The following is a 21,565-nucleotide window of genomic DNA, read 5'->3' on the forward strand; positions in this document are numbered from 1 at the left end:
CCGTGACCTCACGTCTTTTTTTTTTTTTTTTTTTACCCCGAGTTCCCACATCACAAAGTTTGGCTTTTGTAAAATTAGTGCTGATGGCACATGGCCAGTTGTCCCCATATATCCTTCCTCACCATCTGCCTTTATGTACAGCCTCCATTTTTTCATCTGGTCACATGGCCGTGTACACAGGAGACGCGGTTTCTCTGGTTCTCTTGTAATTAGGGGTGACCATGTGACTAAGTTCCGACCAGTGAGACACAGGTGAAAGTACCCTGTGAATCTTCAGGAACATTCTCCAAGGGGCTCCTCCCCGCACCTCTCTCCTGTGTTGTGCTCCCACCCCCACCCCCACCTGTGGCATAATTGTGTCTGGTGCTTACACTGCGCCTTCTTTCTGAAGGCAATGCCCTCCCTGTCTTCACCCGGAGACTTTCGGGGTCACTTCTTGTGGGAAAGCTTTCCTTGTCCCCCAGATGTGTATCTGGCTTGGACGCTCTCAGAGCCGTGTCACAGCGTGTTGTAACTATCTATTGACGTGTCCCACGGTGAACCTCTTACGGGCAGGGACCATATTTACCCCAGTGCCTGGAACAAGGCTCAGCCCAGGCACCTGCTCAATCAACTACCCTGCAGTGCCTGACGAGCACCTGGTGGGCCGCAGCTTTGCTTTTCGGGAGGCACACAGCTCCCGTCTGCACACCCCAGGGACTGAGCACGCATCGGGTGGAGCGCACTCAACACCTACTTCCGAAAGCCACAAGAAAGAGTCCACTGAGCAGCGACTATGTGCCAGCTCTGGGAGAGGGCTCACGCACAGGGACTCATCGCCTAGAGGGGGAAACAGTCCCCGAGAGGGACAGAACCTGCATGCTCGTGCCAGGCCCACGTTCTTCCCACCCGACCTGCTGCCTTCGGACAGAAGCCAAACCACCAGGGGAGTGTCAAGGGTTTCAGAAAAGGAACTTGGGCTTTTGGCAGCGAGTGGGGAGGGTGTGGTCTGGCCGACCAGGGGAGATATTGTTTCCCCTCCTTTTGTGGAATAATAGCATCCCAAGTTGGCTTTGAGGGAACTCCCTGATCTCAGCTGGACACCCTTGGGCAAGAACACTCATCAGGGTGCCCCGTCGCCACAAATGAGGGACAGTCCCAGGCCTTCTGGAGTCCCCTGTCTGGATTGGCCTTCTGAGCAGGTGAGCGGTCTGGGGAACATGTGAAGCTAATGCACAGCAGGGACCGGGAGCAAATTAACCGACAGGGACAGGCGCCCTGGAGCCCATCTGTGGGCACAGAGTCCCAGAGAGCGCTTTCCGGGCTCTCGGCCTCACGTGGCAAGGTGCTGGCTGGGGTAGTAGATGGCCGTCAGCTGTAACCAGTTAGCCATTGGCCCCGGATATAACTGCCGTGGCTGAGCCAGCAAGCGCGGATTGCAGTTAGCAAGGGGTTGGTTGGTTGGCAGAGAAGCGGACAGTGGATTGCCGCTAGGAAGTGCAGTTAGCAAGCAGATTGTGGATTGCGAATCGTGTTGATCCTACTTTCTGTGTCTCGCCAGGCCACCAGTGAGAATATAGTGGTCTGACTCCCCCATCTATGGCATCGTGGGTGTTCCTTTTTGGCCTCACCATGTCCTGTGTTCTTGTGCAGGGAGCGGGACCAAAGACCATGCATGACACCATCCCTCACTCCTTCCCTGGAGGGGCCCCAGGGCCTCCCCACTGGTTCCCAGCCTTCCTTCTCCAAATTTCTCTTAAACACAAACTCCCATACATTCCTTTCCTGCTTAAGGAAACCATATTTGCTTTCTACGGGTTTAGCCCAAAGACCCCTTTGAACACAGTCTTACTCAGTGGCATTTCTACTCTCCTTTCTTTCCTCTCCATTGCCCCCGCGCGTCTCTCCTTACCGCCTTTTGGTCCCTCCGTGTTTCTTCTTCCTCCCAGAGAGAGTAATTTATGGAGACGTTGATGGGTGAGATGAGGTCTTGAATGCACACCTGAGGGGGATAACAAGACACTTTATGTCCTGAGTTGCACCTTTACCACACATCCAGTGATGTGTACACTTGGTCCACGTTTTACAAGGATGGAATTCTAGTACTGAGTTGTCTTCCTCACCAGCAGCAGAAATGCATTTGTTACATATCAGGGCTGCTCCTCAGCCCAGGAGTCGTCCCTTAGCCCCGAGCCCACCGCAGACGTCACTCGCCCCTCAGGGCACGTTTTCCCCATTGGGTCCTGACAGAAGCCCCTGAATCTTTGTCAAAAGGCTCTAGGCAATTATTAGCAAAGTCTGCACAAGGAAAGACTATTCTAGAATATCCTGGTTCCTTGACAACCGGGATGGGTCTTAGTCTCGCATGTTATCCCCAGTGCTTTGTGGGCACTCGGTGGCATTCACGTCAAGTTTCTACCAACCTGAAGGGAGGTGTTGTTACCTCCCCATTAAAGAGGAAGAAAATAAGGTCTAAAAAGATGACACGTTTTTTTCTAAGGAGTGAACCCAAATCTGCCCAACTCCCATGTCTGAAGTCTTTCTATCACGTGACAGTCTCTCTTCTTTGGCAAATTTATGTTTAAAATTTCCAAGTGTCGTAATGGGACAGGGTGAAGTGAGGAGAGCGGCCCTGAGATGAGGTATGAACAAACTAAAACTGAGTGGATAATTGTTGAAACTGGGTGCTGGGCATTTGGGGGTTCACTCAACTATTTCTTCTACTTTTGTAGGTCCTACATTTCCCATAATAAAAAAGGTGAAACCAACTTCAGGATCTTATACACCTATCACATGACGAGTCGCTCATGAAACATTCAAGAGACATGTATGATTGAATGTCAATCCTATTTCACACAGGTCTGCAAGGAGCAAACCAGATTTGGGTATTTTAGCAGTTGTTTAAACCAATACTAAGAGAACCCTTTTCTGGGATGGATCTGAGTAAATAAACCACGTGCACCTGCAAATGACACAAACCATGACTGAATATTCTGCAGCCTAGCAAATAATTTTGAAAGCTGGGTAGCAGCATTGATATATGACGTACGAAAAGAATAGGAAAAAACGACAAGTACTTTACTGTCATAATCACATGAAAAATGCCTACGTATATGAGAGGGTGCCAAAAAAAAATGTATGCACATTTTAAGAAAGGAAAAAACTGAATTAGAGTTGTAATACTCAATATACACCGATAACAAAAGATGACTACAAGTCACGTTTGACTTCTGCAATGACAAGAGGTGTTCCAAGTGGTTCCCATCAGCGTAGTTTTAACAGTTTTTTCCTTTCTTACAAGGTGTGTACATTTTGGGGGCACCCTCTGTATATTAAGGACTAGAAGGAACTATGCTGAAGGTGTTATTGGTACTACTGTACAATAGAGGAAATGGCAGTACAGAGACAGCAACGTGACTTGCGACTCAGCTGTGACCCGTAGCTCACTAAGCCTCACACGCAGCTGCCTCTCATCCTGTCAGCTCAGCTGTCCCTTCAATTCCTGGAGCAGCCTCGTTGGGTCTCTTACCGGGAAGTGGAACCAGAACTCAGTGCAGGACTTGAGCTGGGTGACAGCTGTGTGGCTGCTGTATTCAGACTTCCCTCCTGGAAACAACCCCCGGCTCCTAGTCCGATGGCCATCCAGCTGCAGTGTGTAGGTGAGGTTGGCAACCAGGGTTCCTGGGCAGGGGGATAGAGGCAGGAGTTGAATGGTGGCAGGTCCACGGGCCCTACGTCCGGCTTCAGAGCGGGCAGCGGCTCCGAGCAGCAGGAAGCCAGCACTGACCTTGGAAATGGGGGGTGAGAGACTTGACCTGGAAACAGACTGTGACGTTGACACCTTCCTTTTTCTGGCTGCTGGCTGAGGGGGAACATTCTACTTCATGCACGGGGATCTCGGCCGGGGAGAAGGAGATCAGAGTGACAATGTCCACCACGGGCCGGGAGCTGCAGGGCAGAAAACAAGCTACGCTCTCCCTTGGCCCCAACTGCGGTGCCCAGTCCGACCCAGAGCTCCGGCGATCAGACTCCATCTCTAAGGCAGATCTCAACAGCCCTGTCTCCTCACAACGACAGTCCTAACGACAGTTCCTTAGGGTTCCCCGGTCCATTTTAGCAGCCTGCTGGCCCATTTTCCATGCAGAAGGAGGAGCTTTCAAAGAGGGATCCTACTGACCTACTTCCATACGTATCCCCTTCACTGCTGCACGTAGTACTCACACGAAATGCATGCTTCTCACCATCCATGCCCTCCAGGCTGCTTCCCCAGCCTTCTCTCCTACCACACTTTCCCGTGGCCGACCACGTTCCGGCCATGTCACACTTTCCCTGCCTTCTGGCCTCGGCGTGTCCCGGGCTTTCTACACAGAAAACTCTCACCCCAGCCTTCTGCAAGCCTGGCTCTTCCTCATCTTTCCAGTCCCAGGCCAAAGAGAGGCCTTTCTTGGCTCCCCAAACTCTAGGAGGTCTCCCCTGCTATTCTCTCTCACAGCACCCCGTTCATTTCCCTCATAGCACGTATCACGATTGTGATTACATCTTTGTTTTGTTTTTTGTTATGTTTTCCCGCATATCAGTATTTAAGACAGAGTAGGGGCTCCGTCAATATCTATTTACTGGATGACATGACGTGATGCAGCCGATAACTCTAAGATATGGGTAAAGCGGGACATGGCCTCACCATTTCACAGGTGAGGAAACTGAGGGCCCCGAGAAACTAAGGGTAAGATCATCGAGAAGTACACAGCAGAGCTTGAATCCAGGTCACTCGGTTCTAAAGCCATCACATGATGTTGCTTCCTTAGGAAGTTCTAATGTCCGATAGGCCAGGGTTCGAGTCCCAGCCTATCACTAAATGGCCGCTGTTTCACCTGGGGTAAGGCATGAAGCCTGTATAAAAAGAACCGATCTCACAGGGTTGGAGGAAGACCAAAGGAGCTAATGCCTGTAAGCCGTGAGCACAATGCCTGCACACGGTAAGGACAAGAGCTGAAATGATCAGCCGCTGGGACTCAGGCGACCCGTCTTACCTCAGCATAATCACCTGACCCTCGGCCCCAACAGCCACATCCGCCAGGCCGTCCCCTCCAAGATCCTTCACCCCATGGATGGAGCGTCCAAACCATCGAATTCCTGGGAACACCTGGCTCCCTTCTATCCGCTGAGACCGAGAGAGAAATTCATGCTAAGCCAGGAAGAGGACCAGCTGGAGGGTCAGGCTAGGGAGTGGGGTCTGGATCTGGGCTTAGAGGCTTCCAGGCCCCTGGTAATGGGTTTTAATCAGCAGGCAGGCAGGGTACCTCACCTGACTTGGCCGCGGGCTCAGGCCACCAGGCTGCCCATTGAAGATGTACACAGCCCCTTGCTCTTCCAGAGGGGCTCCCACAGCCACGTCTGTCAGCGTATCTCCATTGATGTCTGCCAGGGCTGCAATGGCAGCTCCAAACTGCCCAAGGGGATAGCCAGGATCCCCTTGCAGTTCTGAGACCTCTTCGAACCCCAGCTGGGAAGGAGCAAGGTGACAGATCCCACCTCAGTCATTCAGCAAGCTTTCACAGGGCGAGGCGTTGTGTGCAAAGAACACTAACGAAACGTCAGCGATGGTCCCACACAGAATTAGAAGGGTGCCATCAGACGAATCTGGGTGCAAGCCCCAGCTCCACCTCTTATCTGTGTCACCTGGTGGCTTTGGACAGTTCCCTGGTCCTGCTGAGCCGCTGTGTTCCCATTTGTAAGATAAATCTCAGAGCACCTCGTGAGGTGACTGAGAGAAACTAACGAGGGTTCCTATATATACACAAAAGGTTTGGCACTGGGCCTCACACAGTCTCCCATCGGTGAGTGTGAGCTGTTTGTTGTTCTAAAGGTCTGGTTAGCACGTAATCAGACAGGGAAAGCCTTCCAGAACTAGTGGGACCTGAGCAGACCTGGACATTTCCTCCCCCCACCTCCTCAGCTCAATGCCCTGGTCCCCACCTGTTTTTTCTGGTAGATAAACACCCGGCCTCCTCTCTGCCCCCCATAGAACAGGGGGGCTCCGATCAGCAGCAGCTCTGTCTCCCCATCTTGGTCCATATCGATGCCACACAACGTACCCCCGAAGTAAGAGCCGATCTTCAGGGAGAGGAAGACATTTGGGGGGAAGCCCGTGAGCCCCTCAACCACTCCCAGTCCCTCAAATGAAAGCTCAAGTGCTGGATCCCACTTAGAGCCTGTAGGAATTAAGACAAGCTGGGCTCTCTGAAGTTCAGTTTCTCGAACTGGCAAGAGGAGATGACAAAGCTTACCTCAGAGGGCTTCGTGGGGAACAAATGTGACAGTGCTGGCAAAGGGCCTGCCACACAGGAAGTGGATGCAGAAGGGAGGGGGCAGCCCAGTGTCACCCAGCCCGTGACCTGCAGATGCCGTGTGCCACACCCACCTGGGTCCCACTTATTTTCTGGATCTGTCTCCACGTCCCTTTGTCCTCTGCCTCTTGGAACAACAACACCTGCCCCACATGCTGGTACCGGGGGGCTCCAGCGGCCACCAGAGACGTGAGCCCTCGGGAGAGCAGCCAGGCCACCGTGTACCCTGAGGAGAGGAGGTGGGTGGTGGAGTTAGAAACAATGACATTAAGAAGGTAAAACCCAGGAGAAAGTGGGCAGGGACCCTGGGAAACTGCTTAGAGCAAAGACGCATAGAAACAGCCAGAAGACCTTCTTCTGAGAACAGCCATGTGTTCCAAGCAGCAGCACAGATCCCTCTCTCTTGGTCCAGGGCTGCGTTTCCCAAACTGTGGGCACACAGGCCAAGGAAAGCAGCCATGTGCCAAAGGGCAATCATGCCGCCTCTTCCTGAGGCCCAATTCTCCTGGGAGTCGGTAAGGGAGACAACACTTTTTTTTTTCTTTTCCCCTTCCCCCCTGCCCCTCTCCAACTCCGAGTCAAGCCGTTGTTCTCAGTCTAGTTGTGGAGGGCACAACTCACTGGCCCATGTGGGAATCGAACCGGCGACCTCGGTGCCAGGAGCGCAGCGCTCTAACCACCTGAGCCACCCAGCTGCCCCGAGACCACACTTTTTTAAAAAGAATCAAATAACATGGGATATGTTAGGAAGAAGAATGCCAGGTTTGCACAAATATTAAAGATAAAGCAGGAGACTTGAAACATTTTCCTGCCTACAGATGTCGCTTCAGGCTGTCTTCACACCTCACACCTCCCAAGACGAGGTCCTCTCCCCTCTGTCACAACACTGTGACAGAGTCTGAAGAAAGGCTGCAGGAAGCAACAAGGAGCTGGGCAAGAGCCAGCGGTCAGCCGGCAGGACTGCTCTGCCTCAGAAGGCGACCAAATGGTCCTAGTCTCTGCTTAGGGCAGTTGAAGGTGAGAAAGCAGGGGTCTGAGATGCTAGAGCACATGAGAGGGAGGGTGAAGTGGCAGAACCTTCTCCGTCCATGCACACACGTTGCTGAAGCACCAGAGTGAAGAAGCTGCCCTCTGAAATCAGACACAAGGTTTGTATCCGAGCATTACTATTTCCTAACTGTGTGATGTTGACTAAACCACTGTCTGCTTCCGAGGCTCGGTTCTCTCATCTAAAAAACCACGGAGAGTACCAACCTCATTGGGTGGTTTTGAAGAGTAAATATGACCATGGGTGTAAAAAGTTTAGCACTGTGCTTGTGATATCTAAACTAGTATCTGAGCAGAAGCGGCAGTCCCCTCTGCAGCCTGAGCCGGCTGTCACCTTGGGCGGACAAGCATTACAGAACTGCGCAGAACAGGACTGCAACAGCGCCCCCATGAGGCAGAGAGACGCAACAGCAGCTGTCATTTCCTCTGCTCGGCACCTCAAGGACTGAAGACTGAGCCAGGCCCGGAGTTCCTGGACAATTGAAGAGGAGGAAACCTCCACGAGGGGCTGCTGGTCCTCCTACCAATAAGGCAGGTTGCTTTAAAATGTACCCAGCATTTCAGTTAGAGGATGACAAAGTGACAACCCAGAGAGGTCACTGCCATTGAAAGAAGCTTATTACTGAAAGCTCCCGAAAACAGGAGGCAGACAGGCCATGCAGGACCACGGGTTGGCAGGGAGAAGCACCAGGGGTCACCAAGGAGGCCGGAGGAAGAGGAGGTCGGAGGAGGAGGCAGAAGGAGAGTGCAGCCCAGAACCTTTACTGTAGCTTCTGCGGGAGGGAAAGGGTGAGGCAGGGTAGGCTTGAGCAAGCTTAGGATTGGACGGTTTGAATAATGTGGGCAGGCTCTGGGCTACGGGGTGGTCTTTAGTTGTCTAGTACCTGGCCCTGGGTGATTTGGGTCGGGGGGATACTGGCTTGGTGTGTAAAAGTTAGATCAAGGAGGCAGTGGGGGGCTACGGCCTCCAGATCCGCAGGTGGCACACAGAAAGCCTCCTTAGAGCCAAATTGTTTCCTCTCTGCAGGAAGGAGCTGGCCCTGGGCGGAGTCGTCTCTCCAGGGTTAGCCAGGCTGCAAGGTAGCAAGGTATTTCCCTCACAAAATACGGAAAACAACTAGGTGACTCCCCCACAGGTGAGGGGATAAGGGGGAAAGTTAGCAAATCTTCTCATCCCCTTGAAACTCCGAGTTTGTGCTGCCTGTTGCTTGATTCCCTTTATTTTTTCTGAAAGTCAGGCTGAGCAACTCTGTGGCCCCTCAAACCGGATGCATCCTCCTAAGCGAGGACTACTCACCCAGATATCCCCCTCTCACTTCTGTCGTCAGCGGTTCATTCCCAACAAAAACATAGTCCTGCAGGTCGGCCTTCAGGTCGAGAAAGCCCCCAGCCCAGTCCTTTGCTCCAACGGCTCCCACAATGCCACGGCCCTGCCCGGGAAGGAGGAGAATGACAATCGAGGGGCGTCAGCGGCATTCCTACCACACCCCGGGGCCGCCCGCTGCTTCAGGCTCCCCACTCACTCTGCTGAGGTCAGCGCTGATCCCGCTGGATGACAGCTCCATGTTGAAGGACGTCCGGTCCTGTTTGCTTGTGCCTGAGGGACAAGGGAGAAGAGCACGGGCCGAGACCCAAGGCGCAGTGAAAACACTGATATTCCATAAAATGACGAGAGAGAGAGAGGCACAGCATTTGCGAGGTAGAAAGAGCATGCACTTGAGATTCAGACAGACTGGGATAGGGCTGACGCTTTGGGTGTCAGGGACACTCCGTGAGCCCAGATGTGGGAGTCCAGTTATCAATCAGCACATCTAAGGGGCAGCTCTTGATTTCTGTTCCTACTCAGACTCCCCCGCTTTAATGGATGGCTCCCTCACCCACCTAGTGAATCATGCTAAAACCCCAGGAATAAACCTGGATTCTTCCCTTTCCCCCATTCCATTTCTAACACATCACCCAATCAAGATGGTTCTACCTTCGAAAGACATCTGCAAGACTGTATCGTCACCATACTGGTCCAAGCCATCCTCACTCACCTCTTCCCTGACTCACGTGGTAACTTACTAATTTGGTCTCGGACTCCATTCTTCCTCTTTCCATGCCTTTTTCCCACATGGAGCAAGCCAGAGTAATCTTGTTTTAAAAAATGTATATCCGACCACATCTTTCCCTTTCTTAAAAACACTTCATTACCTCCTATTGCTCTTTAGGCCAAATTTCAAAGCTCTATGGGGACCTTGAATGTCCCTTCCTACTTCTCCAACCTCCCCCTCTCCCTCACCCACCACGCTCTATCTCTGACCTTTCTGTTTCCCCACCACGCCAAGCCCTTCCCCATCTCCGGGCCTGTGCACGCTCTTCCCTAACTGGAACGCTCTGCCCACATAGCTTACACGGCTGTTTCATTCTCATCTTTCATGTCTCAGCTCCAGTCATCTCAGAGTGAATTTTATCTCAACTGAAAAAGTGGCCTCTTCCTTGAAAAGCCTATCTCAAGTAGCTTCTTCCAATTATGTCTGTCTCAATGTATTCCTTTCCTTTACAGCGGCGAACACCATCTTTAATTAGGCTATTTGTTCACTGTTTTACTGTTTTTCTCTGACTTGGATATGAGCTGTACTTTGGCAACATCCCTGAGTGTCTAATTCTCAGGGCCTGGGACATGGCTGTCCCACACATGAACGAAAATGTAAACAATGCCACCAGCCTTGCAAGGATGCTGATAGGAGTGAATTGAATAACATAAAGTGCCTGTTTCATGGAAGCTTTCGAGAAACAGTAATTATCATGAATATTCGTTCATTCACTGCTTTTTCACCATTTTGCCAGGGATACAATAGTGAAAAAGCAGACAGTGCTTGCCGGGATAGACCTCACCGTTTCGTGTGGGAAACAGACATGGAATAGACTATTCGAGTACAATGTATGTCAGAGCGGCTGTAACAGGGAACACACAGCAGTCACAGCAGCACATGGGAAGAAACACCTCGCCCAGACTTGGGGATCAGTGAGAACTTAGCAGAGGGAGCGATACCTAAACTAAGATCTGAAGCATGAGTAAGAGCAGGTCAGGGAGAAGTTTAAGGACTACGGATAACAAGAGCTACAATTTAGAGAGCCTACAAGGTACCACGAACTTTGCAAAGCCGTTGTTGGGGGTTGAATTGTGTTTCCTATAAAAGATAGGTTTGAAGTCCTCACCACTAGGCCTTCAGCATGTGACCTCATTTGGAAATAGGATCTTTAAGAGGTAATCAAGTTAAAATGAGGTCATTAGGGTGTGTCCCAATCCGTATGCCCGAGGTCCTTATAAAATGGAGAATTTGGACACAGATATGCACAGAGGGGGGGGGTGCTGTGATGACACATGGGGGGAAGACAGACGGGAGGGATTCCCGAGGAGCCAAGGAACGCCAAGGATTGCGAGCAAACACCAGAAGCTGGAAGAGGCCAGGGAGGAGTCTCTTCTAGAACCGTCAGAAAGAGTGTGGCCCTGCTAACCCCTTGATTTCTCAGTTCTGGCCTCTGGAACTGTGAGACAATCCATTTCTGTTGCTTTAAGCCACCCAGGTTTTGGTAAAAACCTAGGTTTTTACCATCAGCCCTAGGAAACTAACAGCAGTGAAACCTTACAACCCTGTGAGATTGGTACTGTTATCCATCCCCATTTGACAGAGAACGATGAGCCTCAGAAATTAAAATGATCTGGCTGGGGGCGGCCGGATGGCTCAGTTGGTTAGAGCACGATGCTCGTAACACTAGGGGTGCCAGTTCGATCCCTCCGTGGGCCAGTGTGAGCTGCGCCCTCCACAACTGGATTGAAACAACTACTTGACTTGGAGCTGATGGGCCCTGGGAAAACACACTTAAAATAAAGTTTTTTTTAAAAAAATGACCTGGCTGAGGGCACCCAGTACAGGCCGACTGGCATCTTGAGTATCTCTGCCTGGTTATACCTTATACATACACCATCCTGCTATGGATCTCTCACCCTCCCCTTCAGGGACACAGGACCGAGGTACTCTAGCAAGACCTGGTGTGTGGGGGGAGGGGGTAGCCAGATGCCACCAAAGTGCTGCGCTGAACCCCAAGGCTGTGTCCTAGCAAAGGGACCTTCCCTGTGGGAACCATGGACCTGCCAGCAGACTAGGCTTCCTGGCCAATACCCTGCCGCAGCCAGTCCTCCATCTGGTGACGCCAATCAAAACCTCTATCCTGGACCTTGTGGGCTCCTTGCAATTGGCCCCTGCCCATGTTAAGTAATGTGAAGCCTAAGATAAGTGAAAATGAGGAAGCTGAGTGAAGGGAGGAGGACATTCTAGTCATTCTACAGGGCTCAGCTGACACCAGCAAGAGAAGTCAGTGCTGGGCCCTGCCCTGCAACAAGCTAAGATCAAGAGGAAGATGGAATTTCAGAGGGGAGAGGCTACTCCCGAATCACCCTCTCCTAAGGTTCTGCCCGGGGTCTTTTCCAGGACAGCATTTAGCACAGCGTCAGATGCTGAATAAGTGCTCGCGACTAGTACTCAGCGTGTCTCTAAATGTCCTGTCTCAACTGATTTCCACGTGTGACCTCCCAAACTCTCTCTCCAGCGTCTCCCACTCACCCTCAATGACATAGATCTTCTGTTGCAGCTCTGTGAATAGATCTTTAAGCTTCTCGAATGTGTCCAGAATCTTTACAAATTCTTTCGTGGGTTTGGAGGCAAATTTGTGGAGAGCTTCCTGACTTTCCTTAGTCTTAAAATACTTTCCAATCTGTGAGGGAGAAAAGAGTGAAGGGCTGACATCCCCAGAATCGCAGACTAATTTGATACTATTGTCACAAGACTATACGGCCCCCAGGGGAAAGAGGAGTGGGGTGCAGGAATAGGAGAGGGACGATGAGATGGAGGAAGAAGCCAGAAGCCTGGAGCCGGGGCCCGTACCCCAATGATGTAGCGAACAATATCTTCGGCCCTATCAATGTTCCCACTCTCAGTGGCTTCCCCGTCGGTAATGATGATGAGTACTTTGATGGCATCTGGCCGGGCCCCCATATCTTGCCGGAATACCTCTGTCCTGTGTCCAGAAAGGGAAAATGTGAGACATTCCCCCGGGTATGGGAGGCCTCCCCCAACCCTTCACCCATCTCATTCACCCTGTCCTGTTGAGGATGCAAAAGCCCTTCTCACATTCCCCAGGCAGCTACTGCCAACCTTCCATGTTCCTTTCTGAACCACCGACCTTGCCCTTGTTGCCACACCTCGCCTTCTAGACTAGTGGTCTTCGGCTGAACTCTGGGCGGTCAGGAGGTTACCGTCGGACACTCCATGGGTAGTAAGGGGGAGGTTTTGTGAGGGGAGACTCAGCTTCCTACCTTCCATTACAACCACATGGCAACTGCTCTTTAATCAGATGTACTGGCGACATAGGTGAGATTTCGATGGGAAAAATGGGGTCCATAGCTGAAGAAAACTGGAGAGTCACTCGTCCAGAGCAAGCTTGTAGAATACCTCCTCTCCCTCCCCAGGCTGCCTGCAGACCTCTGCTACAGCAAGTCTCCTAGGGAGCTGAAGTAACTATTTCTGTGTCCATCTTCCCCCAAACCATGAGTTCCTCAAAGGAAGGACTATGTTTGATTTGCTGCTGTATCTCGGGCTCCTGAGATAGTGCTCAGTGCATGTGCAATAGAAGGAAGGGAGGACTGACTCCTGGACAGGCCACGGCTCCAAATCCCAGCCTCCTTCTGAAGCAACATAGATTGCCCCCACCTTTGCTGGGACAGCAGCTCGATTTGAACCATTGGATCCTTCCCTCCCCACCCCACAGCTAACCAGAGCTGGACAATTAATCCGAGACCTGCCAATCCATAACCCCTGACTGTGACATGACCTGCCTTGGGCGAAACTGAAAGTCACACAAAGAAATCACAGTGGGACACAGAGGAAAGAGACAGAGAGGCAGGTGCGAAAGTAACTACTTGGACGCTGCCAAAGATGGGCGGGGCCAAACCAACTGCTGTCAAGACCTCGAGTTCTATCTTGGATGCAAAACATCTCTCCAACCTCCATCCACACGGATATGGCCTATCATGGGTTCTGTGCATGCATTTCCACCCTGGTTTACACCAGTCATCTCTCATCTGGATTTTTCAGCAGCTTCCTAACTGGCCTCCTTCCTTCCACCCATGCCCCCGCCCCCACAGTCTAATACAACCCTCTAGCCAGAGGGATCCTTTTCAAAACAAATCAGACTGTCACTTCTCTGCTCAAAACCTCCAATGACTTCGCATCTTACTCAGAAGAAAAGCCCAAGCCCTCACGCTGGGCTCCAACTTACCCAGACTCCTGTGGCCTCTTGGACCTCATCTCCCACTCCTTTCCCCTGTCACTCACTTCTCTCCAGCCCCATCACTGTCCTGGCTCTTCTTGGAGCAACCCAAGCATATTCTCAGGACCTTGCTACTCCCTCGGCCGGGACTGGTCTTCCCAGGTTTCCACCTTCAACGAGTGTGTGCTCACAGGTAACCTTCCCTGATCTGCCTATCGAATATCGCTTTATTTTTCTCTACCAAACTTACATCTTCGACTGCATTGCCTAATTTACTTATCCTGTTTAGGGCACTTCTTTCCTCTACTAGAATGCTCAACTGTAAGAGGGCAGATCTTTTTCTTCGGTCCATTCGCTGCTGTAGCCCCAGCATCTAGAACGCGGCAAGTGACACCTGCAGGCCAAAGCCAGCCCGCAACTTGTTTTGTATGGTCTGTGAGCTAAAAATGGTTTTTCCATTTTTGTTTTTAAAGGGTTGCAAGCATCAACAGAAGTATATGCAATAGATACCACACGTGGCCAGAAAATCCTAAAATATTTACTACCCTGACCTTCACAGCAAAAATTGCTAACTCCTGACTTGCAACACAGCCTGGCGCACAGCCAGACGGTCAAGAACTATTTTTGAAATACATTCCCATGACTGCTCCTTTTTGCTCCCACAGTTGAACCTTTTTGGGATGTCTTCCCATCCTGGGGTGACCCCTTTCTCTAAGAACTGCCTCCTTCCCATGGAGGTGGGACCCCAGAATCCATGCTTGTGCCATGTGACTCTATGCCATAAAGGGGACCAAGGCCACAGCCGGGTGGACCCGTGGGCACCTAACCCAGGCTTAACCAATCATTTCCTGTCCTGGAGGCTGGAATTCAGGTTGAGGACCCAAGGCTGCCTTTTTTTCAGTGGGCCTGGCTTGACCCACCAAAGCTGTCTATAGAGAGAGAAATACGAAGTGGACGTGGCAAGTCGAGTGAGCCCTCGAAGAGTCGCAAACACTCATGCAGAGGCTTGAGGAGACGCAACACATGCATGTTTAACTAATGCAAATCCAACAATGTATGCTTGGCAAAGAAATGAAAATGAGAAACACAAGTGTCATAGAGATCCTTCCTGCTAGTTTACTCAACTTGAGGGTGTACCCAAGGGGAGCCTGACATACGAGAGATAATCCTCTTATTCCTCAAGTTGGTCTGTTTCCATGGCCGATCTAATGTTTAGAGCTGTTTTTAAAACTATACAATATGGTCCTTCAGCACATCCAGCTACGTTCATCTAGGCCTCAATTTAAACAGCAATCTGATCTGTTTGGGGAAAATTTCGGTAGTAAATATAGAAAATTGAGACATGCTAGTTTCCCAGGTGGGACTTGACTATATTGAATATTACGAACAATTCAAGGAATTGATCAAGGATAATTCTGACGCTATGCCATTTTTGTTCATACCCTGACTTCAAAGTGGCTCCCCACCTAAGAAGTGGCTCTGCCATGGCTGCCGTGGTTCACAACCACTTTCCAAGTCCTTGTTCTAGTTCCTTGTGAGTCTGAGCAATACTCCCTGTCCTGGAGGCTCAGGAGCTGTCCCTGCAGCCTCCCCAGAACTCCCCTTTGGTATTTAGTTAGGATCCAGTCGACTTCTATTCCTTACAATCTAGAACCTGGACTACAAATGCTCCCCTTGAATTCTTACAATAACCTGCCCCATGCTGGGTCCACCTGTTGAGTTCTGCACACCAACCTGAAGAAGCTAAAGCACACAGAACAGTCCACAGATGTGCTGTCTCCTGTAAAAGGGGACTCACGCGACATAGTTGATGGCAGTAAAGGTGTTGGTCAACAGGCGCATGTGTTTCACGTTGGCCAGCAGCACATCCGGGTTCTTCAGCTTCACATAATCCAAGAAACTAAATTCTGTTTTGCAGCTCGTGGAAAACTGAACAGCCGCAAACTAGAAAAAGAGGGAAGCAGTGTGTGGGGACAGAGCCAGGAGTGCAGTTTCCAGGCTCTCGGCCTCACGTGGAAAGGTGCTGGCTCAGGTAGTAAATGGCCATCAGCTGTGACTGGATGGCTATCAGCGGTGGCTAGTTGGCCGTCAGCTGTCACCAGTGAGCCATTGGCCACGAATATAACTGCCGTGGCTCTGCTAGCAGAAAATGGGGGCTAGCGAGAAGATGGTGGCTGAGGCAGCAAGCGGCGGAGTGTGGATTGTGGATTGCAGAGAGGTGGATTGCAGCTAACAAATGGGGAGTTGGTCGGTTGGCAAAAAAGCGGACAACAGGTCACACGTCGTGTGAATCCAGCCTCTAGCGAGACTATAGTGGTGTGACTCCCCTATCTATGGCTCCGTGGGTGTTCCTTTTTGGCCTCACCATGTCCTGCGTTCTTATGTGGGGAGCAGGACCAGAGACCCCGCAGGCCGTCCTGCATGACACGGTGAAATGCTACATATCCCCTTTCATTTGTCTGCTCCAGTCTCTACTTCTTATCCAGGACCTGGGCAACCCAAGTCCACATCCCTGCCCCAAGTCATTCTTTTAAACATAAACACAGAAATCAAATGAAATAAACCTCAGATCCCTTATGTTGCGCTGTTGAGCTCCGTTTCTCTGGGTTTGCCTCCCTCACCAATAGAAATGGTTCCCAGTAGCCATATTTCTGCTGAGTGGCCCTGCTAAATAGGACACAGCTGGCTGGGCCAAAGGTAGACACTTGACTGAGGCCAGGCCAGTCAGAATTTCATCTCTGGAAATTTGGGATTTGCCGTGGGAGGGGTTGGCTGAGAAGAAGAAAAAACACAAAAACCGTCCTGAAACTTTCACATGTGAACTTAGGAGTTTCCCACAGGCACATGTGATCCAAAGAAGCTGAGTAAGGCTTTCTACAGACAGAGAGAAAGAGGGTAGCAAAGGCCAGAAAGAAACGGAGATGGGACCCAGAGAAAATTCTAGAAGCTTTCTACTCCCTGGTTCTTGTCCCTTCCAGAGTTCCAGTGATAGACCTGCCTTTAGGTTCTGGACACACCTCATACAAACTTATCTTTTTATGCCTTAAGCTAGTTCTGTGGCCTATAACCAGGAATCCTAACGAATATATTTACCTGGTAGGAAGAGTTGCTAAGTTTCTTCATCACATCCTTCATGAATTCCACAATTTTCTGAAATTCACTTTCATGCAAGCTCAATGAGCCATCAAACAGAAATACCAGGTCTACGTTGCCCTTTAGACATTCTGCAGAGGCCAGACACAAAGGGACTTGGTAAAGTGTCTCTGATGGTTTCCCTGCCCGTGCTGGTTCCCAAGGGCAGCCACCGGGAGATAGTTTTACACACTGCGTCCCCAGTTCCTTACCCTGATAACCGGGGCGTCCTTGCAACACAGAACCACTCAGATTTTGCTGGAAGAGGTAACACAGGCCACTTAGATAGATATTCTGATCACATGTCCGAGACAGCCCAGGGTCACAAGCCTGAAGGAAGCAAAGGTAAAGAGGGTACAGATTCCCGTTGCTGTGTCTTTTGAGCATCATCAGCCAAGAACAAAAACCTTTAGAACCATCGTCTCCCGACCTCACTCCCTACATCCAACTGGTTACCAAGCCAAGGTCATTCTGTTTCCAAGTTTCTTATGTCACTCTCTCCATCCCTACTACCAAAGCACTAGGCCAAGGGATGCTCTCTGCCTAGGGGATAAAATCGAAACTCCTTGGTTTGGCATTCAGATGGTGTACAGTGGGCACTATCCTACCTTTCCAGGCCCACCACCTTCCATTCCCAATCAAACATTCTGTGGTTAAGCCAAATCAAATTACCGGGGTACTTCGGTTTTCGAACATTTCGGTTTACGAACGCTGTGCATTTTATGGATCTATGATCATCAGATAGCAAAATTCAAGCTAAATTTGCAGTTTGAGGCGTTGATTTTAAAGGTCTGGAATGGATTCATCCATTTCGCATTACTTTCTACGGGGAAAACAGTGCCTCGGTTTTTGAACGTTTCAGAACTTGAACGGTCTTCCGGTACAGATTATGTTGGAAAACCGAGGTACCACAGTCCTCACTACCCCCTGACTAGACAATGGTGGTTCTTTCATTTATGAATATCTTTCCTGCCAGACTGCAGTTTCTTGGAAGTCAGAGTTCCTGTCATGGTCACCTTTGTAATGCAGTCCCCTTCCCTCCTCAGAACGTAGCACAATGCCTGGCAGGTAATTGTAACTAAGTAAACAAGCTCAATTAAATACTGGATCAGTATTTCACTCCATCTTCTATTACTTACGTAGCTATGTCAGCAGGAGGCTGCTGGGTTGAATGTAAAGAGCAATGGACTTGGAATCAAATGGGAATTTGATTCAAATCCTGGCTCTGCGTCTTTAAATCTCTTAACCCCTTTGGTCCTGTTTCCTCATGTATAAAATGTGTATACTGATCTGTAACCACCTGAGTGTCTTGTGGGGTCAGAGATAAAGCTGTGTTTCCCAAACATTAGGCATTTTTATACAACCTCACAATTTTTGCCATATGGGTGTATCATCCCTGCTATTGTTTACTTAATATTTCATTTACTTTAAATTTACATTTTAAAAATTGTTAGCCTTATCCTAAGCCATGCAATTCAAGAAATCATGAATTTGATGTGCTTGTTGTATATTTTTTCTAATAACCCATTATGTAGATCTAGTAAAATATTAAACTATCAAAATATTAAGTGTGTACCACCAAAAATCATCTTTTCATCTTGTATATCAATCGTTATAGACAGTTAATATTTGGGGGGAAAAACCGAGGTGAGTACGGTCTTGAAAATAGCTGGCTCACGGTTTCTCAGGAAGCACTGACTGAGTCTGAATCTCTCCCACGCCTTTAATCTTCCAGAGGACCTTTCACCCATGTTTTTCCTTCCTTTGTTTCAACCTCCCTTATCCCAGCCTCGTGCTCTCAGGCTCTGATAACACACTACACAAAATTCTTACCAAAAGGCTTCCACGTGTAGGATCTGCCGCCAAGGTCATTCCCAAGTACTTAGAGGTATAGTTTGAACCTGCAGGCACCATAAGATTGGTCTGGAGGACTTTGGGCAAGCAAGGTGTGGTGGGGCCACCCGCGTTGTCCCTGAGACACCATTCCTCCCAGTTCCCTCACCAGGTACTCACCAGTCAGACTCACTGGCAGGCAGTTGCCAGTGCCCGGCTGGCACTGATAGAGGTTTCCTGTTCTGTTGCCCTCACCTGGAGCTCCCACGACAACCCTAATGAGAAATCTCACCTGTCAGATGGAGATGCCCTGGTCTTTACCCACCACTCCTAGCTATGAAGGGGTCCTATCCAACTCCCCCCCGCCCCAGGTATCTGAGAACAATGCAGCCATTGTCCTTCAGGCCCCACCTCTTTCATCCCTATTGAATCTGAGATAAATAATCCAAAAAACCAGAACTCTAGAAACTGAAACCCAGAGAATACCAGAATGTTGTAAGTTCATTCTGTCAGTCATCAATTCAAAAGACAGTTGTGGCACAGCGATGAGGTTGGTGCAAAAGTAATTGTGGTTTTTGCAATTGTTTTTAACCTTTTAAACTGCAATTACTTTTGCACCAACCTAATACTATGTGCTAGCCTTGGGACGAGGGGATCAAAAGAGAGAAACAAAACTCCTTCCTTAAAGGAGCTTCATATCTAGTCAGTGAGACACTCAGGAACCTTGGTCTGTTGTCCAGTGTTTCAGGGGCTGGGATGTATTTCCCTATGAGGCATGTATATGGTGCTTTAACGGGTGGTTGGTCCTCATCCTCCTGCTATCTGATGGTTTTTCTCCCGTTTCTAAGAAATTCCACCTCGGACTCCTGGTGACCTGCCGGTTCCACCGGCTGGCCAGTCTCCAGGGCTGGTGCAGGAACGCCTCACCCCGGATGCCACAGGGCAGGGAAGACCTGGGCGGCAGCTCACCCGTTTCCAACCTGCAGGACGCGGTACCCAAAGTGCCTCCCGGCGTGTGGAAAGTTCAAGTTTTGCACGTGCCGCACCTCCAGATTATAGCTGGAGGCCGGAGCTGAGGGAGAGAAAAGGGTGTCAGCCACTTCCAGCCAGGGACCCAGCTGCCCCCAGAGCTTCTGGGCGCTGATTGGCCACCACCCACGTGCCCCAAGGGGGCAGGCCCACCCCAAAGGACCCCCACTTCCTCCTGACCCAGCCACCCACACCTGAGGCCCAACTGGAAACTGCCTCTCTGGAGGGGCCTTGAGTCTGAACTATAGAAGCAGCCCCAGGGCCTGGGAAGGATTTAACTTCCCTTTAGGCCTCTCAACAAAGGAAGGAAGGATGAAAAGGCGGAGGCCCAAGACAGGAGCAGATGGAATGTACCCCGAGGAGAAGGGGATGCCCCAAGGCAGCGTGCATCTCCTCCACACACCCACTTCCCTGCTCAGGGCCCCAAGTAGTTAGCCTCAGGCACCCTCCCACAGGCTCAGGGTTTCAAGGTCCCCCAGCCCTCAGAACCTGCCTGCTCCTCCTCTAATGCTCTCACACTCCCCTCCCCACCCCACCAGGGACTAATCACTTCCTTAACCATTAGATCTCAGATTCGCTCATGTCAGGCAGCCAAGGCGCCCTGTGCAAGCCCCAAACGGTCCTTCCTGGCACTGCTCTCCTTCCAGTCAGCAGGCTCATTTCACAGCATCTGAGGATGTCGGAGATGAGGCCCCCGTCGTTTGTTCAGGTGCAGAGACTGAGGCCCAGAAAGGACTTGCTTAAGATGGCAGAGAGGGCGTGCCATGGCTAGAACCAGGTCCCAGCCCAGTTCTAGGTACCCATTTCCCATCTGCCTTTTGTAGGGGCCCGCTCCCCCATAGCTCACTGTTGCCATCTGTGTCTCCCCTCTATCTTTCCCTCCATACCTTGCCAATACTTCGGACTCTGACTTTCTTTCTGTGCCCCCTTTTCCCTCGAGGATTCCCAGGACACATTACCTAGAGCCAAACCCACCCTTCGAGCAGCTAGCTCCTCCGCTCCTCTCATCCCATAAAGCCCAGTTATTTCCCGGTCACAGAAACATCCCTTCCCCCTCCCCGCCTCCCTTGCCTACCAAAGAGAAAAGGCCCAGACAGCAGCAGCCTCACTATGGTGATGCAGGAGTTCATCTCTCCAGCAGCTGGTGGGACCTGACCCAGGAAGTCTCAGAGGACCCTTGGGACTTGCTGGCAACCTACACAGGGTGAAAGAGGGAAATGACAATGCTCCAGCCTCTCGCAATGGAACTTTCTCACAGAGACACCAAGCTGATGACACTGGGAGTGAAGGAGGGCTGTGCCCCTAGGGGTTGTGAAACCGCAGCAGTTCAGAGAGGAAGTGTAAGCAGGTTAGAGATATTTCCTGTGCCTGCTTGCATTTTCACATCATCCAGGAGCCGACAGCAAAGCAGCCAGACGATGACTTCCCCTCCTGCTGTGTCTTCATCTTTCACGGACACATGACTCCAAAGCTCAAGTACAGGACCGGGCAAACCAACTGGTACAACCACAATGGGACAGCTTTCCTTAACATTGAAAAGATGCCCATGACATGCTGTGAAGACAGAGCACCTTACAAAACAGTCTCTGTAGAAACTCCTTTTCATTCTTCAAAATAAACAGTACCCACAGAAGGAGTCTGATATGGGACTGGTATCCAGAATATATAGTGAACTCTTGTAACTCGACAATAGAAAGACAACCCAGCTTTTTTTTTTTTCTTTTTGCCCGACATCTTAGCAAGGCTGCAAGGGTAGGAGCTGCTCTCTGAGCTTTGCTGCACTGTCCAAGGACGACAAGAGGAAAGATGCTGATAAGTCGGCCAAGAAAGACAAAGACCCAGTGAGCAAACCTGGAGGCAAGGCCAAAGAGAAAAAGTGGTCCAAA

The 21,565-nt window shown here is 50.5% G+C and overlaps 1 protein-coding gene across 2 annotated transcripts in view; it reads right to left on the minus strand.

Moving 5' to 3' along the window:
• ITGAL (integrin subunit alpha L) overlaps positions 1 to 20,984 on the minus strand; it is a 34,705-nt gene extending 13,721 nt beyond the window's left edge. The window contains exons 1-18 of one of the 2 annotated variants that reach the window (XM_033101916.1): positions 20,755 to 20,984; positions 19,620 to 19,722; positions 18,831 to 18,925; positions 18,651 to 18,718; positions 17,030 to 17,147; positions 16,779 to 16,909; positions 15,484 to 15,629; positions 12,302 to 12,434; positions 11,981 to 12,131; positions 8,897 to 8,970; positions 8,671 to 8,803; positions 6,401 to 6,552; positions 5,956 to 6,093; positions 5,285 to 5,482; positions 5,010 to 5,140; positions 3,767 to 3,927; positions 3,509 to 3,660; positions 1,892 to 1,981 (exon numbers count right to left, since the gene is read on the minus strand). In XM_033101916.1, the coding sequence (XP_032957807.1) occupies positions 1,892 to 1,981; positions 3,509 to 3,660; positions 3,767 to 3,927; positions 5,010 to 5,140; positions 5,285 to 5,482; positions 5,956 to 6,093; positions 6,401 to 6,552; positions 8,671 to 8,803; positions 8,897 to 8,970; positions 11,981 to 12,131; positions 12,302 to 12,434; positions 15,484 to 15,629; positions 16,779 to 16,909; positions 17,030 to 17,147; positions 18,651 to 18,718; positions 18,831 to 18,925; positions 19,620 to 19,722; positions 20,755 to 20,809 (2,229 nt within the window). In that variant the 5' untranslated portion in view covers positions 20,810 to 20,984. The remainder of the gene's footprint in view (positions 1 to 1,891; positions 1,982 to 3,508; positions 3,661 to 3,766; positions 3,928 to 5,009; positions 5,141 to 5,284; positions 5,483 to 5,955; positions 6,094 to 6,400; positions 6,553 to 8,670; positions 8,804 to 8,896; positions 8,971 to 11,980; positions 12,132 to 12,301; positions 12,435 to 15,483; positions 15,630 to 16,778; positions 16,910 to 17,029; positions 17,148 to 18,650; positions 18,719 to 18,830; positions 18,926 to 19,619; positions 19,723 to 20,754) is intronic. The other variant, XM_033101915.1, reaches the window with a different exon arrangement.
• Between the last annotated feature and the right edge of the window lie 581 nt (positions 20,985 to 21,565).

Source organism: Rhinolophus ferrumequinum (assembly GCF_004115265.2).
Source record: "Rhinolophus ferrumequinum isolate MPI-CBG mRhiFer1 chromosome 15 unlocalized genomic scaffold, mRhiFer1_v1.p scaffold_54_arrow_ctg1_1, whole genome shotgun sequence".
Lineage (NCBI taxonomy): Eukaryota > Metazoa > Chordata > Mammalia > Chiroptera > Rhinolophidae > Rhinolophus > Rhinolophus ferrumequinum.